Source organism: Protopterus annectens, chromosome 2.part1 (assembly GCF_019279795.1).
Source record: "Protopterus annectens isolate FY-2018-M chromosome 2.part1, PAN1.0, whole genome shotgun sequence".
In the NCBI taxonomy this organism is placed as follows: Eukaryota; Metazoa; Chordata; order Ceratodontiformes; family Protopteridae; genus Protopterus; species Protopterus annectens.
Genome location: NC_056729.1, coordinates 609,244,203 through 609,270,809, shown reverse-complemented (window position 1 = coordinate 609,270,809; position 26,607 = coordinate 609,244,203). Strand labels below are relative to the sequence as shown.

Genomic DNA, 26,607 nt, shown 5'->3' with positions numbered 1-26,607 from the left:
TACATGTGAATATACTGACCAGATATCCTCAGCGAAATTATAGTTATCTGCTAAAAAGGTTTGTTCCCATTCACAGTAAAAAATGAAACATCTTTATCCATATAACATTTTCCATATAATCATTTTAAACTCTAATTAAGACAGCACTTCTCTTATCTTTAATTGCATTTTCCTAGCACACTACAGCTCAAGGTCTTCTTAGGCTTAATGACAGCACCATCTATGTTCATTTATCAGGCAGATATCCACTGATGTAGTCTTCTGTGATAAAGCCAGACATTTGAGTTTCAGACTTCACATTCTTCAGAAAGGTAAGTCTTTGGCATTACCATGTCAGCTGACACACAGGTTCTGGATGAATATTTGTCAGACCTGAAAGCATGCCTCTCAACCTCTTAGAAAAAGATTTATGGAAAAGGCAAAAATAATGAGAGGGCAAAGGCTCAAATCAGGAAAAGTTTAAATATTACTTTTATACCCTCAGAAAGTTAATAGAATAACAAATTTTGCTTTGGCTTACATTTCTGAAGAATGTGAAGTCTGAAACTCAAATGTCTGTCATTTAGTGTTGTCAATTCTCAATGATTTGACAGAAACCACAAATATTATGAGGAATATATCAACATATGAGGCACAAATCTGGACATTCTGCAAAATTCTGGACAGTTGAAAAGAGTCTGCCAAAGTCCATGTGTTTCAACCTAGTTGGTATGAAGATATATAGCATAAAAAAAAAAAACAATGCATTAAGCAATAAGAACACCAGTAACTGCTTACGGGAGTGAAGGTTTTGAGATGTAAAACTCTGAAGGACATGCAGGGAGACTTGTCAGAACTTCCCATCCATGTTCAAAATGCAGGTAACACACTGGCCCAGAATGAAATCCTTCCTTTTCTTCAAAACATGCTGAGATACAACGGAAAATAAATTAGTTTCAATAATTGGTTAAATAGATGGTGTTTTTCTAGGGAGATTCAATAAGTGTCAGCATGGAATGAAATGCTCAGGAGTCCGGCTTGCTTAGTTAAGAAAGGCATACACCTCTCATTCCATGAATTCTGCTTGCTGGCTAAAAGCTTTGTTGCATCCCATTGCCTTTTTTAGCAGAGTCTACTTGATGGACATTCCAGAAGAACTATCATATCACTCCTGAAGTTGGATTACATTAAGTTGGTTGTTCTCCTAAATACCAAAATTCTAAACAATGTATTGCCTAATGTTGGAGTACTCCTGCATTTGGAAAGTATCATTCTATGTATAATTACTATGACTTTGCTTAAATGTAAAGAGAACACACTCGATGTACCCATGTTTTGCACTTCTCATGTCTTCAGACCCATTAGCAACTGTGTTGGAGTCTTCATATTTGTCAAGGTACATACTACCTCCAGGCAGATCCCTTGGGATTCACAAACAGAACTCATTGAACTACAGATCACTCTAGTTAGGACTAATTATCAAGCTCTTTGTCCTTGAGTAACCGTATAAGATTCTAGATTGTCCTTAATGATCTCCCTGTTAGCAAATAATACTAATACTAATATAATAATATTTATAATTTTGGATGGCTTTAATTACCCTTAACTCATTACAACTGAGTGACACCTCCAGGTACATTTGCAGTTAACTTCTCTAGGCATCAAATATTGCTTGTTCATATTTGCATCAATAATTCCAAAACCATGCTATGTACAAAGTTTTAAAAACAATCATCTTAAAGCATACACAATGGCAAACACAACTGCATTAATATTTGACCTCTGTCTACTGCAGATAAACAGTTATTAACTGTTTTATGATATTAATTTATTTCAATCTAATTTTCAATTTTTTCTAAATATCCCAACAACCCAAGTAACACAGACTCAACTCCTTAGCCTCATATGAAAGCTCTCAGCTAGATGAATAAAATGCTGATGACAGTATGTGTGCAACTTGAGTGTAACTTGAGTGGTTGCTGAGATACTGTAAGTTGTTACCAATCTAATAGTTACTGTGTTTACTGTGACTCACAAAATTCTGTTTACAACTTAGAACCTAAAGAATACTGCCACTATAAAAAATAGTTTTTGCAGAAGAGTTTACCATTTATACTTCTTTCATAAACCCTATGGCTACAGAGATATGAACATTTGTTTGAAATGTGAGGACATAATTTGATTCTACCAAAAGTCTTAGGCTCCACCCATTGGTAGTTACAGTGCAAACTTCCTGAGTGACATTGGAGTGAATGAGTTAAATAAACCAGGACACCTATAGTTAAATTGTAGAATATACCAATAATTCCTTGACTTAACTCATTAACAACCATGTGGTGTGGAATGTTACAGGTCTAGCAGCTTATATACATCCTTGTATTCCAGACCAATTTTGGAAAAATCAACTCGAAAAGAGTAAGACAAACAAATGTAAATATTTTGTGAACAATAAAAGTATCAGATTTGTTGAAATGGCAATATTACCATTAAAAAGCATGGTACTTGCATATTATCGCAACCAAATTCTACACGACTCACTATGCAGCTCTGCAGGATGACAGTAAGTACAACTGCTATAGTGTAATGGAGTAAGTTGGCTGTTGGGTTGGTGGATAGTATTGGAAGTACCACAGTCAAACATATAAGGCTGACAGCATTTTGGCTTCCCCCTTGCAACACTGTGCAGCTGCATGGACACTCAGTAGCATGGACGTTGAGCATTTCAGGCTTTTTGTGGTCAAAAAAGATGTCCTTTTGACTCAGCACTATGGCGTGCCGACAATTTCCTTTTACTTAACAGTGAGTTATTTTTGTACTATTTTAATTTCTCTGGATGAAATGAAACTACCTTTGAAAATAAAATAATGTGAATAATGCACTCAGAACACTTCAGTGGCACGGTTGATGAGTTCCCACAGTAAGACACCTGGTATGCTGCCAGGGCTTGGAAAATGGTTGACTGCTTCTTCTTCTATGTTGGATGTGTTACGACGATCGCTGTGAATTTACATTCAAAACATTTGTTTTGCTTTGCAGCATCAGCTTCATGCAGATTGTATTGTGCTAGGTAAGACTCAAGCCGCAAAGAAAAAACATTGTTTTTTATCTATTTTGACAGCCATTGTGGTAACATTTACAGCACAGAAGAAGAACCGGTCAACTGATTACTTCCGTCATTATCCGGTACGCTTTGGAATGTAATTAGTGCTGTAACCAGTGCATCCTAAAAAAGGTGGATGTTGTTACCAAGAAAAAAGGATATCTAGAGGGGTTGACAGAAAACATAGTGACAGTCAATCCTTTTCAATCTGGTTGCGATAATACGTAAGTACCAAAAGTATTCTTTACAGTGATAATAGTCAGTGCAATCACTGTTTCCCAATATATGCTATAATATATTATAATACACAGATTTAAATTTTTGCAAAACTTTGGAGGGTGGCCTAATGGTTAAGGTGTTTGCCTTTCAAACACAAGGTACAGGATTTGGACCTCACAGGGGATAATTGACTAGGCTTAAAATGGCTCACAAGGGCAGTTAGCCTAGTATTAATCTATGGAATTGTCACATAGTGAAAATTATAGTTTAGACATATATTGACAGAACACATTTGTTAAGCAGACACATGATTTCACATGCCAACAAGAAATTCCTCTCTGTGTGCACATTTATTGAGATAAAGAGATATGATAACACAGGCTTAATTGTATAATTGGCAGTATAAATAACACAAAATATCTCTCAGGATGTGCAACTTACAGTGCAAATTTCAATAACAGTTTTCTTTAGCAACATCTAAGGTTTCATCTGATGCCATGAAATAGGTTGCAAGTCACTTGTTTTTGAAGTATTAAGTACATACTGAAATAATGGTTATTTTGATAGTTGCTAACAAATAGCTATCAGTATTCAGTGCAGTGTGATAAAAATAAACATTGGCAATGAATTTTCCTGTTTTCCTCTATGACATTTTACACCACACCCCTCCACAGCATATAGGTCTGTCAGAAAAAATATGAACATAAATATGAAAATATGAATAATATGTGGAAAACAGGGATTAATTTTTCTACTGTAAGACATCCAACATTAACAATCTTAGTATAATTTTGTTAATTTCGCATTTCCCTTTCTAATACTGTCTATTATTAGCTGATTAGTCACTTAATCAATGAAGCCAGACCCAAAAATTGTCTGGTTGCCTTAAGGAGCTATAGGTTTTAACCAGCAGCATTAAAAAATGTGAAAGTCCCTTGAACAAACCTACTAGAAGACAGAGCTTTCTTGACCTAATTCTTACAAATACAGCCATGTAGACATACAAAGGTGTGCCATATGACTGTGGTACCTCTTCACTTTACATGCATGGGCATTTGAATGTCTTTGAATCTACATGCCTTCACATGTTTACATTCTGTGTTACTACCACTGCTTGTGCAATATCTGCAATGGAATATCTACATGTATTTCACACTTGCAAATATCTCAGTTAAACCACTACACATTGACCTTCCCTCTTCCAGACAGACACTACAGGCATTGCAGTGGTGGAGAAGCTACATTACCAACCCAATTTTACTTCTTTCTCTGCCCCCTCATTTTTTCTCTCTCTAATGCTCCATATCTATTGCACTTTTACAGAATTCCAAAAAAATGTGTACATATGTTTTACATTGGTTTTGTTCAAGATGGTGAAAGTCTTTTATATCATGGGTAACAAGAGTCACTTAGTGTGGTAGGAATGCTAATGAGGCCAGATTGTGCTGACATCTATGAATACACTTACAGTGGTGTACTGCCATCCTTATCTAGTGGCATAAGTATGCTCCTACTGTTCACCAGGCCACTGAATATGTATATCACCATTGCACAGTGTGAGGAAAAATTAATGGGATAGGTAATGTCCAGGGCATTATCTGCAATATGTCTGTATATATCACATGAGCATACTATATACACCTACACATTGGTTTACCATATTGCTCCTTGAGTTGACCTAATGAGTAACAATGGCTAGCTGATACCTGTACTGTGAGCTGCTGCATGGTATGCCAGACAGACCAGAAAGTCCCCCTTTTTCCTGCACATGAATTACAAAGAACACATGCCGGGGAGGTATAATGGTTCCTTTGAAAAAGTTGATTCCTGGATTGACCTGGCATAAGTGCTGTTTGATGCCATAAGTGCTGTCTGATGCCATTGGCATCACCCATACAGTGGAATAATGTGTGCCTCGGTTTGATGGCCTGAAGTGATGCCACCCTCACATGCTTCACGATTGAGAGTCAGAGGTTTCGGAGATATATTACTGAACCATTTATTTTCCACTTTGCTGTAAATTGACCATCAATGTAGTACATTTGTTTTACAGCTGCTGATAACTGACATCTGAATCTAATTGGCTGTCACTGAAGGTAGAAACACGTCTCCAAACAGCATGGTGTGCATGTGATACATAGTTTCCGAGTATACTGCTGCAATGTTGTTCATGTTGATCATCAGATTTATAATTTTCTTCTCATTGTATCACCCGTATGCAGATCCAGATGTGGCAGACAAGGTGTTGTGTTTGCATTCAACTCTGTCACTCTCAGCAGCTGTGGATGTTCCTGGGTCACCATGGTGGTGAAGGTTTCTTTGTTGAAGGCTACATGGGTGGTTCATTGTACCTTTTGCTTTACCCTCTCAGAGGGAAGAGGTGAATGAAAGCTTCCCTTCTGAAGATGGGCAGGGAGATTTACCTGTGATGGCAATGACAGGTACAGAGGATGATGGGTACAGAAGGGAACCAAAAGATTAAAGATGGTTTTGGAAACTTTTAGTACATTCGGAAATTCTGAAGTGACTTGATGAGTCAATCAAGAGGCAACTCCTGGGCACTAAAATTCTGGAGGATCAGCCAGCCCATGAGATCAGCCACTACTTGTGTAATACCTGGGTTTGTTTTCTTCTGGTCCTGTCTGGACATCATCAAGGTCAGTAGCTGACCCTGTCCCACTCACAGTGTTACCCATTCTTTCTATACCACTGTCCATACGTTTTTTATTGCCCAACACATCTATAACCACTAATTTACCCTTTGTGTGCATGTATCCCTCCACTGTTCACATCATCAGGTGTATTCCTCCTTTGTCTATCTGTGTTCCATGTTTTTCTGTCTGCATCTCCTACCTACCCTTTTCCTTTTATCCCTGCAAAGCAATCCTGCTTTTCTTTTCCTATTAAAGCGTCTCTTCTAATTATGAAAATTGGATCTATTGCCAAAAAAGCAAATACAAAACAAACAAAAAAAGCAAATTTCTTACCATACCTCTCTATCTCTCAGTGCAAGAATTCTTGACAAAGCTAAAAATAATGGGAACAAAGGTCCAAATTCCATGGAAGATTTTAAATATAGTTCTTAGAATTACTCATTTTGCATTAGCGTGTATTTTCTGAAGGATATGAAGCCTGGAACTTAAATGCATGCCGTTATTTAGTGATAAATATTCTCAATGGTTTGCCAGAAAAAAAATTCACACGTATTTTATAAGGAACAGACCAACAATGTGAGACAAAAATCTGAACATTCTGCAAAATTCTAGGTAGTTGAGGGGTATGCCTCACCATCTCTTCCATATTTCTTACCCTTGTATTTTGCCTCTGCTTGCTGTACTCCTCTTTCCTTCTCTCTTATCAACTGCTTTTCATCTTTATATATATGTAGAATATGTTAGCCACTTTGTATATATACCCACATTGCTTTTCCTGTTCAGTTCTAGTTTATGCTATGCTGCCTTGCCTATGACTCTCTTTTCTGGGCTGCAGCTGGTAACCATTGCATTGGGTCTAATTACATACAATTCTTTAATTATGGAGGGCAAGTTTCTTATGATGACATGGATATCATCCATACATATTATTGCAGCACTGTCCCTCTGCTATGCTGTTATAGCTCTGTATTATCTATTCAGGTGCTTTGTTATATGGTCATTCTCGCAGTATGCTGGTGTTGTCCCTTCCTCTTATATTGTAGTTAGTTTTTATATACTTTGTGCAGTGAACCCCCTCCCCTCCAGTATTAGTACTATGCTTATGTACTGCACACTTATGGGAATCCCAGCACACTTCTAAAAATACTGCAAAAATCAGCAAACAGTGCAAAACCTATAGTTTATGCATCAAAATATGCAGGCAGTATATAACACAAAAGTTGCAGAATGTGTGGAACTATTGACTATTATGTAAAAATATGCTTTAACAGAAGTTAGTTGCATAAACATAATATGAATGCTCTGGAGAGAAGTGATGGGTTAAAAATAAGAAGATGCTGTACAAGACAAGAGCAGAAATAGAGTAAGAACAATAAAGTTGCATGTCAAAACATTTGGTAACAGAAGTGAGAATATGTACTGAAAGAGGTAGCAAAAATTCTAGAATGAGATAATATGGAAAATGGCAAAGTAGTGGTGTGTCAATTTGATATTGTAGCTGAATAAAATATAATGTCAGCCTGAATTCAGTAGGGTAATTTTAAACTGCATGTTGGGTAAATGTGTATAAATGCTATTATCATGTTCTGGATACAATTAAAAGCTTACAGTCAAAACTGTTTTAGTTGTGTGTACAAACATAATGCATAAGTGTCAGATTCAATTCGAAGCTCAGTAATTTAATTTAAAGCAAGGCAATATACCAGACAGAAAGGCATTTGTATGCATGTGTATGATTAAAAAAGAAACAGACAATGCAGCTCATAAATGAGAACAAAAAGTGCTTAATAGCAAAAATGAATATAGCCTAATCAACAGAGAAATAAAGCAATGGTTCAGTGAGAATGTGCAAACTGACCATTTATATATTTGCAAAGAGAATCAGAACACTCAAAATGGCAGTCAGCACACAAGATAGAGTGGTGCTGAGTCACAATCAGAGCAGCAACATTTATAGTAGGTAACAATTCAATAAAGACAGACTTTTGAAAGCTTTTCACAGTGCTGACAAAAAAAAAAAGACTTTAAAGAAAATATGCATATTATATCAGTGTCATGGCAGATGGAGAAACATAAAAAGTAGAATTATGGAACAGACTCAGACCTTTGAGTACCTTTCTGATCTCTTTTAGAATCAATGATGCTTGAAAACAGAGTTTCCCATTAAGTTGTCAAAATAAGTAGTGCCATTAATACACTGTCCATGCAGAGTGCTTATAGAAGTAAAGCAAGATGTTAAATGTACTGAGTTATTTAAAGTTATAGTTAAACAGATTATACAAAATGGTTAAACAGCATGCAAGTATTGTGGAATAAGACTGAATTAGTATTTGTATAGATGCATGAGACCTTAAATGGATATTGACTGAACTCTGCTCATCAGTAAAAGAACAAGCTGCTGCTATACCTAATGCAAGTATTTCAGTGCTGGATATTGTACAGATATTTACATAAATTAAACTGGATGAAACAAGCTCTACGCTGGGCATCTTCAATACATTTAGAGCAGATAAAGATTTTTGAGAATACCATTTCGCATTTCATCAGCACCAGAAGTCTTTCAACATGCTGTAGGTGATATGACTGAAAGCCTTGAAAGTTCTTTAAGTATTATTGTTGATATTTTGGGCTGGGGTATAACAAAACATGAACATGTAGTCAGAGTATTTATCCAGTTAGCAAGACAAAGTCATAATATTTGAAACTGAACAGTAAAATATCACACTGGTGTCCCATCTTATTAATACATGGATTGCCTTCTAACTGCTGGATGTTGATAATGTTCAAACTATTACCAATATTCAAACTGTAAAAGAACAAACACTTATTAATGTTTTTCTTAGGTATAGTCCAATACCTGTCCACATTTACAGCACATTTGTCAAATGTAACTGTACCCCTAGGAAAGCCATTAAACTATATACAGTTTGGACTTAGAACATAAAGTAAGAAGTTTTACATTACTAAAAAGACTGGTTAACTGCTGCCAATACAGTTAAATAGTATAACATTGTATATGGCATCTCAAAGTGATGAAAGCCATAAAGACATAGGAGTAGCACCTTCACAGCAGACCCGACCAGTTGACTATGCATTGATGGCTTTAACAGATGTGCAACCAATGTATGCCCTGCTTTAGAAAGAAATGGCTGTTTTAACAGTTCATAAATATGATGTCTAATTGTAGTAGAGAGCAAATAGGCTAATGCATATTGCTGACATTAAACAGAACTTATCTGAAGGAGTCCTGTTGGTAATGGGCTGATTCCAGTGATACCTAAAAGATTGGAAGAAATGACCCTAACTACAAGATATTAAAAAAAGAAAGAAAAATCTCTTTACACTAAGGTGTTCTTGCCAAAACAATATCAGTCCCTGGAAACAGTAATAAGGCAGAACACTCCACGTCAAGTCAATAAAACATTTATTCGGTAAAATGCGCAGTTAAAATAAGTGCTTTCTGATGAAGGGCATATGGCCTGAAAGTGCTTATTTTAACTGTGCATTTTACCAAATAAATGTTTTATTGACTTGATGTGGAGTGTTCTGCCTTATTGCTGTTTCCAGTAACTACAAGATATGAGACATAAATTCATTTGTTTATAGACACTGTAATGCCAAGATGGCCAGACAATGCAAATGCATCTTCAACCACTAATCAAACCTAACTATACATTTACAGGTGCATAATCTTGTATACAAGATTTCTTGTTCAAAAGTGATACGTTATCATTCCATAAAAGTTGACAAAACAGCTTCTGATGAAAATTCAGGTGTCACATTTGTAAATGTGATTGGGGCAGCAGTTTGACAGTGGAAATAGAATATAGTGTGCAAAACTGTAGACTTTGTTGCATTAATAGAAAACCCAAATCAGAAAGAGAACTGATTCATCATGAAATGCCCTCACTGCCATTGATGATTGTAGGAGTCAGTTTGTTTCAACATAATGATGACACTTAGTGGTGATATCTACCTAAACTCAGGGTGAACTCAGTATATACAGGCACCAGAAAGCATATCTCCATCTTCTCCATTATTGCTACTATCTCACCTACAGGCCCATCTTACTAGCCTTCATATACATACCATATTAATTTATGAAGTATTTACATCAAAATCTCTGAAGTGCATGCATGGATAGCACAGCACACTCCAGATATCTTAATTGTCACAGAAACCTGGATTCTACAAGAAACAAAACAATGAAGAAATTGACCCACCAGGCTATAATGTCATCAGATTTGACAGAACCATCAAAAAAGCTGGTGGTGGCACTGTTTCCTACACACACACACACACACACACACACACACACACACACACACACACACACACACACACACACACACACACACACACAAACACACATAGAAACACAAAAAAAACCACTAGAAAAACCCCTTTTCTCCCACATCCTGCCAACTGCTTCTAACTCAGAAATCCTACTAAACATGCTAAAACTAAACACTCACAAGACAATAGCAATCGTGTGTACATATATACCTCCAGAAATGAATGCCTGCTATGTAATAATGTGTGCATACATAACCCCAGGTAACAGTGCTAACACATTCAAATATATCCTCTATTTGGCTTCCTCAAAAATCACTCATGAAACCATAATACTTGTTGATGCTAATATAGATTGGAAAACTATACAATCTGAAAATCCAACCAATAATATACATCTGTACAATTTCACCCAACTTATAACCACACCAACTAGATATAGCAAAACCAATGAATCAACACTTGATTGGATACTAGCTTCCACTCCAAGTAAAATATCATCCCATGGAACTATTTCAGATAGCCTAAGTGATCGTTTTCCAATCTACACCATAAGGTACCAAAGCATCAGCCCCAAAATGCATCATTACAGCCCAGTAATAAAACATATTACTTTACATGAGGACACTTTTACTAATACACTGCATCTCCTTCTCTGGGAGTCACTAAAGATTCTCCCCATAGACAATGCTGTCTTTGAGTTCAAAAAATCTTCATAAGTGTTCTAACACATTAGCCTTCATCAGAATAAAAACAGCCAAAGCCATCTCTAAGCCATGGCTATTCTTAGCAACTCTGTACAGCCCATGAAACAAAGAAATACAGCATGGGAGGGCTAGACAAATAAATAAAATAGCTCATACTCTACAAGCATTGAGAAAACTAAGAATCCTAGAAAAATAGCTTATCACCAAAGATAAGAAAATCTACTACTCAACCAATCAAAACACACACACTAAAAATCCAAAACTCAAAACTATTCAGGGCCTTAGTCAATAAACTGTTAAATCCAGGACAAACTACACGGCCAACACCAAACACACAGAAAGAAAATTATACCAACAAATTAAATGCACACTTTATGTAGACAGTGCAGTCATTAATCAACCAGGTGACTAATCAAGCTCTTGAAGTCCATATTCAGTCAAGCATCCTCCATCAACATTTCTCCTTACAACCAGTTCCCACAAATGCCATCAAAATATATCTCCAAAAATTAAAGCCTACTAGAACTGCCCTGACAATATGCCTGGTACCTGTACAGCAAACTTTAATTCTGATGAATTGAAACCATACCTGAAAATAAAGTCCTCTTGTTATGGAAAAAAGTAATTTGTCATTCCCATGCAAAAGGCTGGAATTAATATAGCTCTTTCAAACTATAGGCAAATTGCCATACTATTTTCCTTATCAAAAATATTAGAACATTTTATTAATAAGCTACTTAACTGTCTAATAGATAACCAGTTCTATCTCCAACCCAGCACAGTTTCCGTCCTCATCACAGTACAACCACTGCTTTGCAGAATTTTGTTAATACTGTTAACACCCATAGAAATGCCAGCAGCTTAGTCTTCATCATATCTGTAGACTTATCAAAAACTTTTTATACTGTCTCCCACCAGAAACTCTTACATGAACTCAAATACTTAGGGCTCACCAACTCTTCAGTGCAATAGTTTCATAGCTACCTCTCAAACAGTACAGAAACAGTGAAATTGAAAAAAATATTTTTCTACCTTCTTGCCAGTAACTATTGGTCCCACAAAAATCTATACTAGACCCCATACTTTTTAACATATTCATCAATGACCTATACATGGATACAGAAAAATGCTACCATTATTCAACATGTTGATGACTTGACCCTAATCTGTTCTGCAAAATCTCTCTTTAAACTCAACAACCTTACACAATAAACCTTCTTATTGATTGAAACAGTTAAATAATTCAAAACTACTTTTAAACCCTAAAAAACGAAATTACTGCTCTTCACCCCAAAACATTTCTCTACCAAAACAATACTATTCACTATCATCTCTTCCAACAATACCATGAAAGAACAAGTAAATCACACAAAATTACTGCTGTCACTTATGAGACTGAATGTTTAGTTAAAAAAAAAACTCATGAAAAACTAGCTATATTATATAGATGCAAAACCTACCTCATTGACACAGCCAGAAGAAGTATAGCCTCTACTTTCTTACTGCCATCTCTCCTCTATGCTGCCCTAATCTTCTCCAAACTTTAGGTCTGAAAGCTGTCCATACTTGAACAATATTATAATAAAATAACCGAATTTGCAGTAAACTATAAGACTAGAACACACCACTGCCTAGCCTTCAGAGCATTAAATGGGTTATAACTATCACATCATCTTGCTCTTTCCCAGCTAACTAAAACACATGCATTTCTCTACAAACCAAGAAATTGCCTAGCCCTCAACAACTTAATACAACACTACTTCCCAAATTAGTAGCATTGGTGGTATAGTTGTGAGCAAAATTCCCTTTCAAACAGTTGACTCTGGCTTGATTCCCGGCCAATGCAAGAAGTCTGTACATTCAGACACTTGTCTCAATGTTATGAAAAGAGACAAAAATTTGATATTTATAAATACTCTACAGAAAAATCTCTAATCAATAGAAACAAATCATCAAATACTACAGTTGACTCTCTTTATTCCAATAGAGTAGCTAAACTACGGTAACACATCTCACTACTCCTGAAATCCATTTAGAATGTGAACTCATTAAAAATAAATAAAACTTCATCTTTCATATCAATGGATCTGCTCCTGTACATCTCCAAGATATATGCCACATTTACCTCCAGCTGTCCATATCATCAAATCATTTATTTTCTTTCAGAATCCTGTACCCCATAACCAGTCTACACCTCTCTTCTTCTCTTTCGGCTGGGTCCATTAGGGGTCGCCACAGCGGATCATCTGTTTCCATTTCTTCCTGTCCTGTGCATATTGCTGTGTCACACCAACCACCTGCATGTCCTCTCTGACCACATCCATAAACCTTATCTTAGGCCTTCCTCTTTTCCTCTTACCTGGCAGCGCCATACTTAGCATACTTTTCCCAATATACCCAGCATCCCTCCTCAGCACATGTCCAAACCAATGCAATCTCACCTCTCTGACTTTGTCTCTAAACCGTCCAACCTGAGCTGACCCTCTAATATACTGATTCCTAATCCTGTCCATCCTTGTCACACCCAGTGCAAATCTTAACATCTTTAACTCTACCATTTCCAGCTCTGACTCCTGCCTTTTTGTCAATGCCACTGTCTCCAACCCATACTGTAAGATTATGCTCAACAAGATATTAAGGTTGAATGTAACTTTGCTACAAATATGCAACATAAATAAGGAATAAGATAAAGCTTGCTTAAATGTAGAAATAGAGTTTATTAATATGTGATTAGCATCCATACTAAATGACTGTGGCTTAAAAAAATAAGGAACTTGCTTATGAGTGTAGTACACACACATCAAGAAAGCTGACTTCTTACAGACATGACAAGAATGTAATTTGCTTTCTTTAAAGAACTGACAACAGGACATGTTTTTCTAAGAAAGTTTAAAAATGTGCTTTTCTAATCCACAAGGCATTTCCTTGAAGACAGTTTACTTATCAGCATTTGCACAAGAACAGATGTGTCAGCATTTGCGTCATCAAGGCAGTATCTTTCCAAAACCAAGAGGGTGTGTGTTTAACTAAAAAAATATATAAAGTCTGTATTAAATCCAGTTATGTTGGGGGTACTGGTAGCGACACATTTTATCCTGAGGTAAATGTTATATCTCTCACATCATCTGTACTATATGAGAAGTAAACTAGAGCATTTTCTGAAGCTGTAACAGAAGTACATGTGATTTTTTATAAAAGTTATTGGTTACAGCTCTTAAAGACAGGTGCTGCAAAGTATATTCTCTCATCAGTGTATATTCTGCAAGTTTCTGTATGCAACAACTGTGAATGCAACTATAACCAGACTTTGATTTCATCAGAATCCAGCCAGCAAGAATGAGTGTCTTAAGAAGACTTCAAATACATCACAGTAAGCATCAGAGTAACAGCACAGTGCTGTGGCACAATTAAAATTAATGTTTCAATGGCGTGTTAGCCTGCATAAGAGGGAGTGGTAACCCCTGCAGAGGGTTACTTCAGTCAAATTGCAGTAACTAACATTTGTACATATGTCTGACTCTTAAACAGACATACTCCAGTTTATGCAGCTTGCAGCAGTACAGTTTTTTCAGACATCTGATTGACCCTGAAGTCCAGGACAGTTGCAGTGTCATAAATTCTCCAAGAAAAGGTGGACATCTACTTGCATAGCAGTCCACTGCCTTTTGGGCTTCACCAGCTTCTCAAGTGACTTTGAAAAAGTTTCAACCATTTGCAACAACTGCCTGATCACTTGTTTTCTTGCGAACTGGTAAGACTTTTTTCTGCATCACATTTTTTAGTATGGATGCTTTTAGACATTTTGTATATTATTAGACAGTTTGGATGTTATTAGACAGTATGGATATTTTCATACATAATTCAAGCAAATGTAAACCAAGCTTTAGTAAATTGCAATGTTGGTATACACAACACATTAGTAAATGTAAAACCTTAGTAGGGCAGGTTGATAGTAAGGCATTATGCAAATGTATTACAATAGTTGACTGGTATCTCAAAGAAAACCATGTGGAGTATGACACGTTTATTGTGTGATTCAGATGTTAAACAGTTATGTTCTGTCACAACATGTGAGTCAAATCAGTTACTGACAAGACCTCTAGTACATTTTGTTACAAAAGAATGTAATAAACTTCTAAGAGACAGACACAATGAGTTCGGGAAGCTTAGACAAATTATAAAAACATTTTTTCAAAAGTGCATAGGAGTTTCAGATTCAGCAGAACAAGTTCATGAGACATATCAGGCAGACCATGAGGAGACTCTTAAACAGCAGTTACAAGATGAGAAAAAATAGATTAGCTGAACTGACAGAGACTGACTTCCTACATACATTGGGAAAGAGTAGGAAACTACAGCTGATCAGTACAAAAGATATATATTTTATAATATGTTTGTGTTTTGAAAATGGTTAAGCATACATGGTAGGATGGTAAAATACAAATCATTCTCAAATGTTTAAAACTTCCATTCAATTAAAGCAAGATATTTATCAGTACTACAGTAAAGTAGAGCATATGACTGCCATTCTCATAGCATAGTCAAAAGGTAAACAAAACAGTTCTAGTGTATACAAATTAAATAAAAATAGTTAATAAGAGTAAAGATTTAAAGTCACAACACTGACATTCTTGTATAAAGATTTAGAATCACAAGACTGACATGCATGTATTTTCTTTTTATACAATGCACAAGAATAACAGGCAGGCAACAGCAAATATAAATAATGTAAATATAAACGTGTTAGTTAAGCTAATATATATTTATTTTTTACATTTTTTTTAATTGTACAGTAACACCACACCAAACAGTTAAAGTTCTGAATTTAAAAAAATAAATAAAATCACAGATGGTGTTAGTCAAACAGTCTTTGTAAAATGAATGACAGAGCAGTTAAATAAAGAAAAAAATACTGAAATCAAAAGTTAAAAAAAATGTAAGCTAATTGTAAAATAATGTTTAGTTTGCATAGTTATGCAAATAACAAATATAATGCTAAGTGTTTTATAACTGCATTTTACTAACAGATGATTAAAGGAAAAATGCTAAAAGGGTTAACTGAAATGTGAACTCAGACCTTCCTAGACTGGATGAACAGTTACAGGAATTGTTGAAAAGATAAGATAAGAAACAAGACTGCCAAACAAGTGGCTTGAGTTTTTCTAAAAACTTATTAAAAATGTTCACATGCAACACTATTTGGTAATTATAATAAAACACCACAATTGTGCATATATGTCACTGATATAAATAAAAAAGTTACATCAAGTATAGCCAACAGATGGGTTATAGTATACATACAGTTCAAATCAATTAGGAAGGTACACATAACTACTACTAGTAGAAGTAGACAGCAAACAACAGAAAAGAAAACAGCCAACAATGATCAAATCAGACAAAGGTCTATAGTTTAATAACCTAATAAAGCAAATGTATAACCAAATTGTTGGGCTGACATTTATTATAAAACAAATAAACAATACTGCAGTACTACAGGGGGAGGGGTACTTTATCAGTTTTACACTGACTGTGTGAACAGTATGTGTTGCAAAAGGGTATAAAATAAAGCTACAAGAAATAATATCTCATTCCTTTTTGATAATACTCTTTCAGGGGGGAGGAAAAACCAGGTATTAGTGCATAACAAATATTGGTAAACAGACTAAACCTGACAGGATAAGATATTTTACAAGTTGCTAATAGCTATCATTCTAGTTATTATTGTATTGTTTAATATTACATTGTATTTACAACCTGTTAAACTGTAAAGCTATACAAGAGATGACTTAAAATTGCTTTATTAAAGCTATACAAGAGAGAGTAAAGATATGTAAAAATTGAGCAAGAATAGTCACTATTTTTAATATGTTTTTGGCAAGACAATGTTGGTATGCAAAAAGCATAGTTGCCTCTGGTGGCAATTACAACAGATGCTTCTAAAGAAACATAAGAATTTTCCAAAATTTTGCTTGATGTTAATGTTACTAAATTTGTAGATTGGACTATGTACAAATACAAAATAATCCAGTACAGACAAAATTAATGTCTAGTAATGAATATGTGTGAAAAAACATGTTTTTTAAAAAAGTGGGTCCAGGATAGCTTCTAGATTGAAATGCATGAATAGCAAACAGTCTGTGTAAATACATACTGCACAGGATACATTGTAATAAGTTCAAAAGTAATTTGTCAAGTTGTAATATTATCACTGATTTTTAGTTGGAGTCTTATCACTGGTTTTTAGACCATCATTTTATCTGTACTAGTATTGGATACCCCAGTTAAAGGAAAATTATATTAAAATATTGTATTCATACATCTAATGGGCTATTATGTACACAACATTCTTTAGTATATACATCATGTTTTTTTTTTAAATCCTCAGGTATTAAATATACTGAAATAATTGCATTCAAATATTTATTATCTAAGCCCAGTTCAGTACTTTATGTCCACTTCAATGTCAACCAAGATGTTAATGGGCAGTTCAGAGACATGACCACAATGTTATGGTTAAAATGACATTGAAACTGTATATTTTCAGCAGTGTATAAATGCTTGGAGTAGCACATAGTGTTTGCCTCTTATAGATATTAGTCTGTCTCTAATCTTTTGATATAAAATAATCAATAAAAGTAAAGATTTAATTCAACAGGTGCAAATAGTTAATAAAAGAGTACTAAGTCATAAATTAAATTATGTGATTGCAAAATAATAAATTAATCAAGTGAAAACTAAAGCAAACACAGCTCATAACTGATGAAATATTTTCATAAAATGTTCTGTAAAAGAAAAATTTGTTAAATACATTCATAGGTTCATAGGTTCATAGGTTCATACTAGGCTATCTGCCTGAGGGCATTTACAAGCCTAGCCCATAGTTTTGCCTTTAGTATGGGGAACTATACCCATTATTTTCCTCTGAGTGACACTGAGGTAATCCCTGGGTATATCTGCGATCTCCCATCCATTGGTCAAGATTTCTCTTGAACAAGTCCCTCCAGCACATCCCCTATTATTAATAGCGAGGTTTAAGTCTCCCGCCTTGTGGCTCTGAGATCTAGATTTTTTGAGGTGAAGCATATTCATCAAATCTGGGTTTGACATGGCCTTGTATGTTAGCAAAGGTCACCCTCTGAGCAAGCGGTGGCTTGACTGAATAGCTGGAGTTCTTTCAGTCGGGCAGCATAGGACAGATGTTTGAGACCCTTTATCCTTTTGGTGAGGAACTTTTGTGGCCTCTCCAGCTGCTGCAAGTAATGGGGCATTGTACTCAATCATTGGTCTGATGAGTGATGAGTATAGGGAGACTATGACCTCCCTTGATCTAGATGAGAATCCTTCATGATAAGGTGGGCAGTGTAGAAGGTCTTCTAACTACTTTAGCTACATGGGTGTCGAATGACAGACTACTATCAACCTGGGTCCCCAGGTCCCTGATAACCAGTGGATTGCCACCTATTTGGTAGCTAGGGGTAACCTTGTTTTTATGACTATGCATTTTTGGCATTTAACTTTAGGCCATGGCTCTGCACCAGTTATCCGCTTCTGTGAGACCCTTCTGAAGGATATCTGTGTCAGATGTGTTTTCTACTATGGTTGCAGTCATCTGCAAACTTTGTCAGCTATAAACCTCCTGTGTTTTTTGCTTGTACGGAAAAAAAGATGCCAAACAAGAGTGGGCCCAGGACTGAGCCCTGTGGTACACCACTTGTGACAGGCTTTGAGTCTGACATGGCGCAGCAACTCTGACCCCTGTGGGGTTCCACCAGCCAGTTTGCAAACCATCTTTTGTGATGTAAGGGTTAACATTAAATGATGAGTTTTTTCAATGATACCCGAGTGGGGTATTGTATCAAGGCCTTCGCCAGATCGAGGTAGGCTGTATGGACTGCCTTTCCTCATCAATGGCTTTGGTGACTGAAGTCAACCAAGTTTAAGCCAAACTGGGATGGATCCAAAGTCTGCAAATTCCCTATGTCTTTATTTATGAGGTCCATTATGATCCTCTCCATGGCTTTGCAGATAAGGCTTGTCAAGGAGGCACGGGACCATCCAGAGGTAAGACTATGATTAAACAGCTGTCCTAGCTGTGGGTTTAATTCTCGCTGGATTCGTTGAGTTCATGGGAGCACACCCAGGGGACCCATCCAGTGGATGCTGTGTTTTGCTTTGGAGAGCAGTCACTTGGGCGTTGGAGATGTTTGGGGGCTGCAATATAGATATTTGCACTGAACCTGTCAGCCAGTATGTTGGCAATGTCTGTAGGATCAGTAATCGAGCATATCTGGGAGTTTCAGTTTTAGTAGTAATACTTGATATAATTGTATTAACTATGTGCAATTGCATTTTGACTTGTGTATCAAAAGAAGACTAAAGATTTTGTTTCTTAATATAATGTGATCAAAATACATATCAATATAAAGTGTTTTAAGTATGTTAAAAAATAAAAAGAGGGAATTGTAAGATTATGCTCAACAAGATATTAAGGTTGAATATAACTTTGCTACAAATATGCAACATAAATAAGGAATAAGATAAAGATTGCTTAAATGTAGAAATAGAGTTTATTAATATGTGATTAGCATCCATACTAAATGCCTGTGGCTTAAAAAAATAAGGAACTTGCTTATGAGTGTAGTACACACACATCAAGAAAGCTGACTTCTTACAGACATGACAAGAATGTCATTTGCTTTCTTTAAAGAACTGACAACAGGACATGTTTTTCTAAGAAAGTTTAAAAAGTGCTTTTCTAATCCACAAGGCATTTCCTTGAAGACAGTTTACTTATCAGCATTTGCACAAGAACAGATGTGTCAGCATTTGCGTCATCAAGGCAGTATCTTTCCAAAACCAAGAGGGTTTGTGTTTAACTAAAAAAATATATAAAGTCTGTATTAAATCCAGTTATGTTGGGGGTACTGGTAGGGACACATTTTGTCCTGAGGTAAATGTTATATCTCTCACATCATCTGTACTATATGAGAAGTAAAGTAGAGCATTTTCTGAAGCTGTAACAGAAATATGTGTGGTTTATTATAAACGTTATTGGTTACTGCTCTTAAAGACAGGTGCTGCAAAGTATATTCTCTCATCAGTTTATATTCTGCAAGTTTCTGTATGCAACAGACTGTGAATGCAACTATAACCAGACTTTGATTTCAGCAGAATCCAGCCAGCAAGACTGAGTGTCTTAAGAAGACTTCAAATCCATCAAAGTAAGCATCTGAGTAACAGCACAGTGCTTTAGCACCTTAAAATTAATTTTTCACATACAACATAGCTGGTCTCACTACCCTCTTGTAGACCTTCCCTTTCACTCTTACTGGTACCCGTCTGTCACAAATCACTCCTGACACTCTTCTCCACCCATTCCACCCTGCCTGTACTCTCTTCTTCACCTCTCTTCCACACTCACCATTACTCTGAACTGTTGATCCCAAGTACTTAAACTCATCCACATTCACCAACTCTACTACCTGCATCCTCACAATTCCTCTATCCTCCCTCTCATTCACACACACACATTCTGTCTTAGTCCTGCTGACCTTCACTCCTCTCCTCTCTAGAGCATATCTCTACCTCTCCAGGGTCTCCTCAACCTGGTCCCTACTCTCACTACAGATCACAATGTCATCTGAAAACATCATACTCCATGGAGTCTCCTGTCTGATCTCGTCTATCAACCTGTCCATCACCATTTCAAATAAGAAAGGCCTCAAAGCTGATCCTTGATGTAATCCCACCTCCACCTTAAACACATCTGTCACTCCCACTGCAGACTTCACCACTGTCCTACTACCCTTGTACATATCCTGTACCCCTCTTACATACTTCTCTGCCACTCCTGACTTCCTCATACAATACCTCAACTCCTCTCTAGGCACCCTATCATATGCTTCCACAAGTCCACAAAAACACAATGCAACTCCTTCTGACCTTCTCTATATTTCTTCATAAACACTCTCAGAGCAAACATTGCATCTGTAGTGCTCTTTTCCAGCATGAAACCATACTGCCGATCACTAATCATCACCTCCCTTCTTAACCTAGCTTCTACCACTCTTTCCCATAACTTCAAGCTGTGACAGATCATTTTTATCCTTCTGTAGTTACTATAGCTCTGTACATCACCCCTTATTTGCAAAAATAGGTACCAAAACACTTTTTCTCCACTCCTCAGGCATCCACTAACTTTCCAAGATTTCATTAAACAATCTGGTTAAAAACTCCACTGACATTTCTCCTAAGCACCTCCATGCTTCCACTGGCATGTCATCTGGACCAACAGCCTTTCCATTCTTCATCCTCTTCATAGCTATCTGTACTTCCTCCTTGCTAATCTGTTTCTCTTCCTGATTAACTATCCCCATAACCAGTCTACACCTATGTCTGAATAATTTTAATAGCACCTCCCAGCTATATTCATTATGTTGAGATAGTGCTGATCTCCACCTCCTCTAATGTTTAATCTAAAGCTTATTATATCCTTATGTATAACTGTCTCTGAACCTAAGGATGTGTCTGAAACTACACCACACCTCTTAACTACAATATCAACATTTTCTGAACTGTTTCTTTCTTCACCTCATATTTTTTGAATTTCTAAGTAATAATTATATGATCTATTATTTTTCTGACAAACCCATTAATACACCTCTTCGAATGCTCAATGTTCAACATCTAGTAATCATAAGTATCTTTTAAACTGTAATAACAGCATCTTCTTTCATATGAAGGTAATCTAATCATCAAATTTATGTGCAATTGTGAATGTGTATCATTTACTGTCTGTTCATACAAATTACTAAATGTATGTTTAAAAATGTTGGTAATATTCTGGAGCTTTTCTCCCTGGGCCTCCACTGCAAAGAGTTTTTTTTTTACTAAACCCAGTAAACAAAAGCAAAATAAAATAAAATAACACATGGTAAATACAATGTCCTGCTGTATATTGACTATTATTTAAATACTAATAAATTGATCAGCTCAGAGACATTAATACATTAATATCCTTAAACAGTGTTTTCAAGAAAATGAATATCAGAACAGGTGATATCAATGGTCTGCAATTATTGTTCCCAATTTTTCAAGAACATGGCAATTTCATCGCATTATATTGTTTTTAGTACCTACAATACAATCAGCAAGCCTAATGTATGAGCCAGATGATAAGGCACAGACTAAAGAATGTGATACATTATACCTGATGGACATTCATTTAGAATTGTTGGACTACAGAAATACCCTACTGCACGTTGTTGGATTATCTCCTGCACACTTACTGATGGGCTGAAAACAAAGGTTCCTGGGCTTTTGGCTAAGATCAAGTGCAGTGTAGAACAAAGCCCAAATGATTTTTTTCACTGCTAGTTCCAGAGATGCGATTCCATGCATCAGAATTTATGAAGAAAGAACACAGGCAATAGTAATAGGATTATCATAACATGGTCAGCAACCTGTCAATACTAAGAGAATGGAAAGAGTCAGAGTAACACTAAAACAAAAATCTGTGTCTCATGGCAACACTAAATCAAAATCTATGTCTCAAGGCAAGGATTCAAGCAATTCTACTTGGTCATCATCAGAGCTCAAAAATGTCCATAGCTCCAGGAGGAATTTACTGTTGTCAGGAGGAATTAAAGACATTCACTGAAGATGCTTTAATAAGAGTGTCTCTCATGGAGTCACAATGTTATATTTAACCAAGCAAAGTCAGATACTGTACTGGATTTGCTGGTGAAATATTTTCCTTTGGTGGTCTTATGCTTGAATTTAGATGCTGCTAGGAGAGTGTAGTTAAATCATCATCCCCCAAATATATATATATATATATATATATATATATATATATATATATATATATATATATATATGTTCCAACTCCATGGTCACACAAACAGAAAGAAGGATAAAGTCAGCCACAATAAAGGAATCACTACTGACACACACTCAGATATCATTCCGGCAGTGGTTTCCTATAGAAAACAGAGAGTAGTGATCTGTTCTTTGTCATCTTGTGATTGGTACTTGCCACTTGAGCCCTTGGTCTCAGTCATTTGTAGATATACCATACCGAGATGGCAAATGGCTTTCTGACTGCCTTGACAATGATATAGCCCGGTGGTAAAGTTTTCTGACTCATAGTTCCCTATGCCTAGGGTGTATTCCTAATCTCTGGATACTATTATTGTGGAGTTTTAGTGGTCTTTCCATGTCTGTCTGTTTTCTCTAGGTTTCTCCAATCTCACAAAGAACTGGCTACACTTAAATCTATCTATATATATTTTTTGCCATTTGTAGCTGCACTCATGCTGGAACAAATAAACTAAAATTAAAACTAAGTCTGTCAATACACTTTTTTGATGCTTTTTTGTGTGTGTGGGGGGTCTGCTAATGAAGATGGCCCTGTTATCATAGACAGAGTGCACTGAAATATATAAGCCTCCTGTACACTAAGTCTAGCATATCACCATTCTAAATCACAGTTCATAGATATGGCTCACGTCCATTATGGTAATGAACCAAAGTTTATTTTTGTTGATAAGTTGCACATACATGTACATGGCACACAATGTTATATTATACACTCTTGTACCCTGTCTAGCTGCATCCCTCAGTACAACTGTGTTATATTTGTTATAAACTCCATGACAGAGCAGCACAGTATGAGAGACAACTTCTATGTACAAAAGGAGATGTGCTAAAATGTGCTGTACAGTCATGCATGAATGTGAGCCATAAAGAAATAAAGCATGATAGTGAAGTTAGTCGTACTACTGTCATATGGTGATAAGGAGATTTAACACTGTGTAAGTTCCCACTATGGAAGCTTACCAGCATTACTATGTTGGAGTAGGACAAGTGTTTGTCTAGTTGTAGACTTGCCTGCACCATAGGGAACCCTGCAACTGAGGTGTTGGGTTTTTGTTTTGTTTTTCCTGACACTAGTATGCAACATAATAATTGTGAAAGGGGATCCACACTGTGCAATATGGAGTTACTGGCCCACAGGTTGCCCATTTGGACCAATCAGCACCCAATAATGCTGGCACACTGAATTGCATACATGCAGTATAGGCTAGTTTTCCATATGATCTGACAGCAAATTGCAAAGGCTGTTGGAACCAAAATAACCTAAGTTAGCAGTCTATTTTTGTTTTATAAGGCAAGTTATTATATGCATTTCTTGGATGTTAAGCTATCCTCCTTTTGTGGACCATCGTAAAAAATATGCAAATAGGAAAATAATAATTCAGTGTGTGTGGAGATGCTTAGGCACTGGGGCAAGACTCCTCACCCGAACTTGCTGCATTGTGTAAACATTTTTATGGACCTATAACAGCTACATTATGCAGGGTATGCTACACACCAGCCCTAATTCAATGTGCACCAGCGGTTGTGACTAAAGTTTTCAGTGTGTTATAATTTTCAGGACAGTTCTCAAACTTCAGCCACTCCTATGAAACATAGCAGGAATGTAACAGAGAATTGGAAAAAATCTAGGATTAGGAGAAGGGTGTTGCTTATGTTGCTGAAAATGTTGCTTTTCAGAGTTTTGCTCAAGCATTTGTCTGAAAAAACAATGAGGTGCTTTGGGATTTGCTCTATCTCCTTTAAATAGTGAAATAACTGCAGGGTGCATACCTATGAGATAGATATATGAGCAGTTACGCATTTGTTCAGTGAGTTCTTCACACTGTTCCTTTCTTGAACAAAATTAGGAACAAGCATTAAATAGCATTTCTGCTATCAGAAAGGCTGCACATTTTTCTGAGATGTTGTGACTCTGGACTCAATTATAATTAAATGGTGGAGAAGATAGGCTCTGCTGCATAGTGGCAGGTGGGGCTTTGCTTTCAAAGTAAAATAGTTTAGGTTTGAATGTTTTAGTTTTTATTAAATTCCATTTCAGTCAGTTTTGTTTTATGAAATGACATTTGGTGAAAACTTCATGAGTCAAGCAAACTCTAACTACTTATTTGTATTTCTCTTATTATTAGGAATACAATATGAGGACATATAAGAAAGTAGGCTTTAGGTTTACTTTTGTATGATGGTTACTGTCTTAGTTCTAATACACAATTAAAGGCACAGGACAGTTTTATTTTTATATTGTTGACTTGTTCCAAAACATTTGGCAAAAGTTCATTGCATACATTTTGTGGTCAGTCCAAGTAAACCTTTTTTATGTTTTCTAGATAATCATACTGAACACAGTAGTTAAGCAAAACTTTCAAAATGTTTCCAGTTTGGGCATTGATGCTGCCAACTCAGAAACTGGAATATGTAGTTCATAACGCATACAGGAATTCTGTAAATAATTTAATGAATATATTGTTCATATTAAATTGCACTAATCATTCTTTAATGTTTGCAATAGATGCTTTGGACTGTTGGAAGTGTCCAGAAGATCAGTGGCCTAATGAACGACGTGATACCTGCATTCCCAAAGCGACTGAGTTCTTATCTTATGGAGAGTTCTTGGGTACAACTCTTACCATCATTGCTCTTTTTATGACTTTCTTCAATGCTTCTGTCTTGGGGATTTTCATTAAATACCGAGACACTCCAATAGTAAGGGCCAACAACAGAGAACTCAGCTACCTTCTTCTTTTGGGACTTATGTTGTGCTTTCTATGCTCCTTAATATTTATTGGAAATCCATCTTCAGCAACATGTCTGCTTCGGCAAACCATATTTGGTATAATATTTTCCTTTAGTGTCTCTTTAGTTTTGGCAAAAACTGCAATTGTAGTCATTGCTTTCAAGGCAGCAAGGCCTGACAGCAAATTGCAAAGACTGTTGGGACCAACTGTACCTAAGTTAGTAGTCTGTTTTTGTTTCATTGGGCAAGTTATTATATGTGTTGCTTGGATGGTAAGCTACCCTCCTTTCGTGGAATATAATACAAAATATGCAAATGGGAAAATAATAATTCAGTGCAATGAACACAAAGTAGCATTCTTCTGTTGTATGCTGGGATATCTAGGGGGTTTAGCTGTTGTCTGTTTTGTTGTTGCTTTCTTGGCAAGAAATTTACCTGATACATTCAATGAAGCCAAATTTATTACCTTTAGCATGCTAGTGTTTGTTAGTGTGTGGCTATCATTTATACCTGCATACCTGAGCACACAGGGCAAGTACATGGTTGCAGTTGAGGTATTTGCAATCTTAGCCTCAAGTGCTGGATTACTCAGCTGTATATTTTTACCCAAATGCTATATTATTTTACTTCAACCTCAGAAAAATACAAGGAAACATTTAATAGGAACAGTTTAGTAAGAATGCATAAGAATATAGAAATCATTACATTGTTACATATTTTAATATAAAGTTGCACTAAATTAATATTTTTATTTGTCTTTGGCAACCTTGTGATTACTGGAGGCAGAAGGCACATACTAGAAGAATTGCAAAATAAAATAAATAAATAAATAAGGGGGACAGAACTGTTTACAGATATATGGATTGAAATATAATTGCAGCAAAAATATCATTCGATAGTAGAAACATTAATAAAACTAGGTAAAGACAGATGTTGTTTCCTGCAGTCTTTATAGAAAATTACTTAAAACAACGAGAAAAGTTATGCAGATTTCTTACAAGAAAAATTATATGAATCACAAGATAATCTACCCTAAGAGATTCC

General features: G+C 36.0%; 1 protein-coding gene across 1 annotated transcript in view; it reads left to right on the top strand.

The window, feature by feature from the left end:
* Positions 1-26,237, top strand: part of LOC122794873 (vomeronasal type-2 receptor 26-like) — a 108,828-nt gene extending 82,591 nt beyond the window's left edge. The window contains exon 4 of the mRNA XM_044063472.1: positions 25,339-26,237. Within this exon, the coding sequence (XP_043919407.1) occupies positions 25,339-26,237 (899 nt within the window). The remainder of the gene's footprint in view (positions 1-25,338) is intronic.
* Positions 26,238-26,607: the final 370 nt, after the last annotated feature.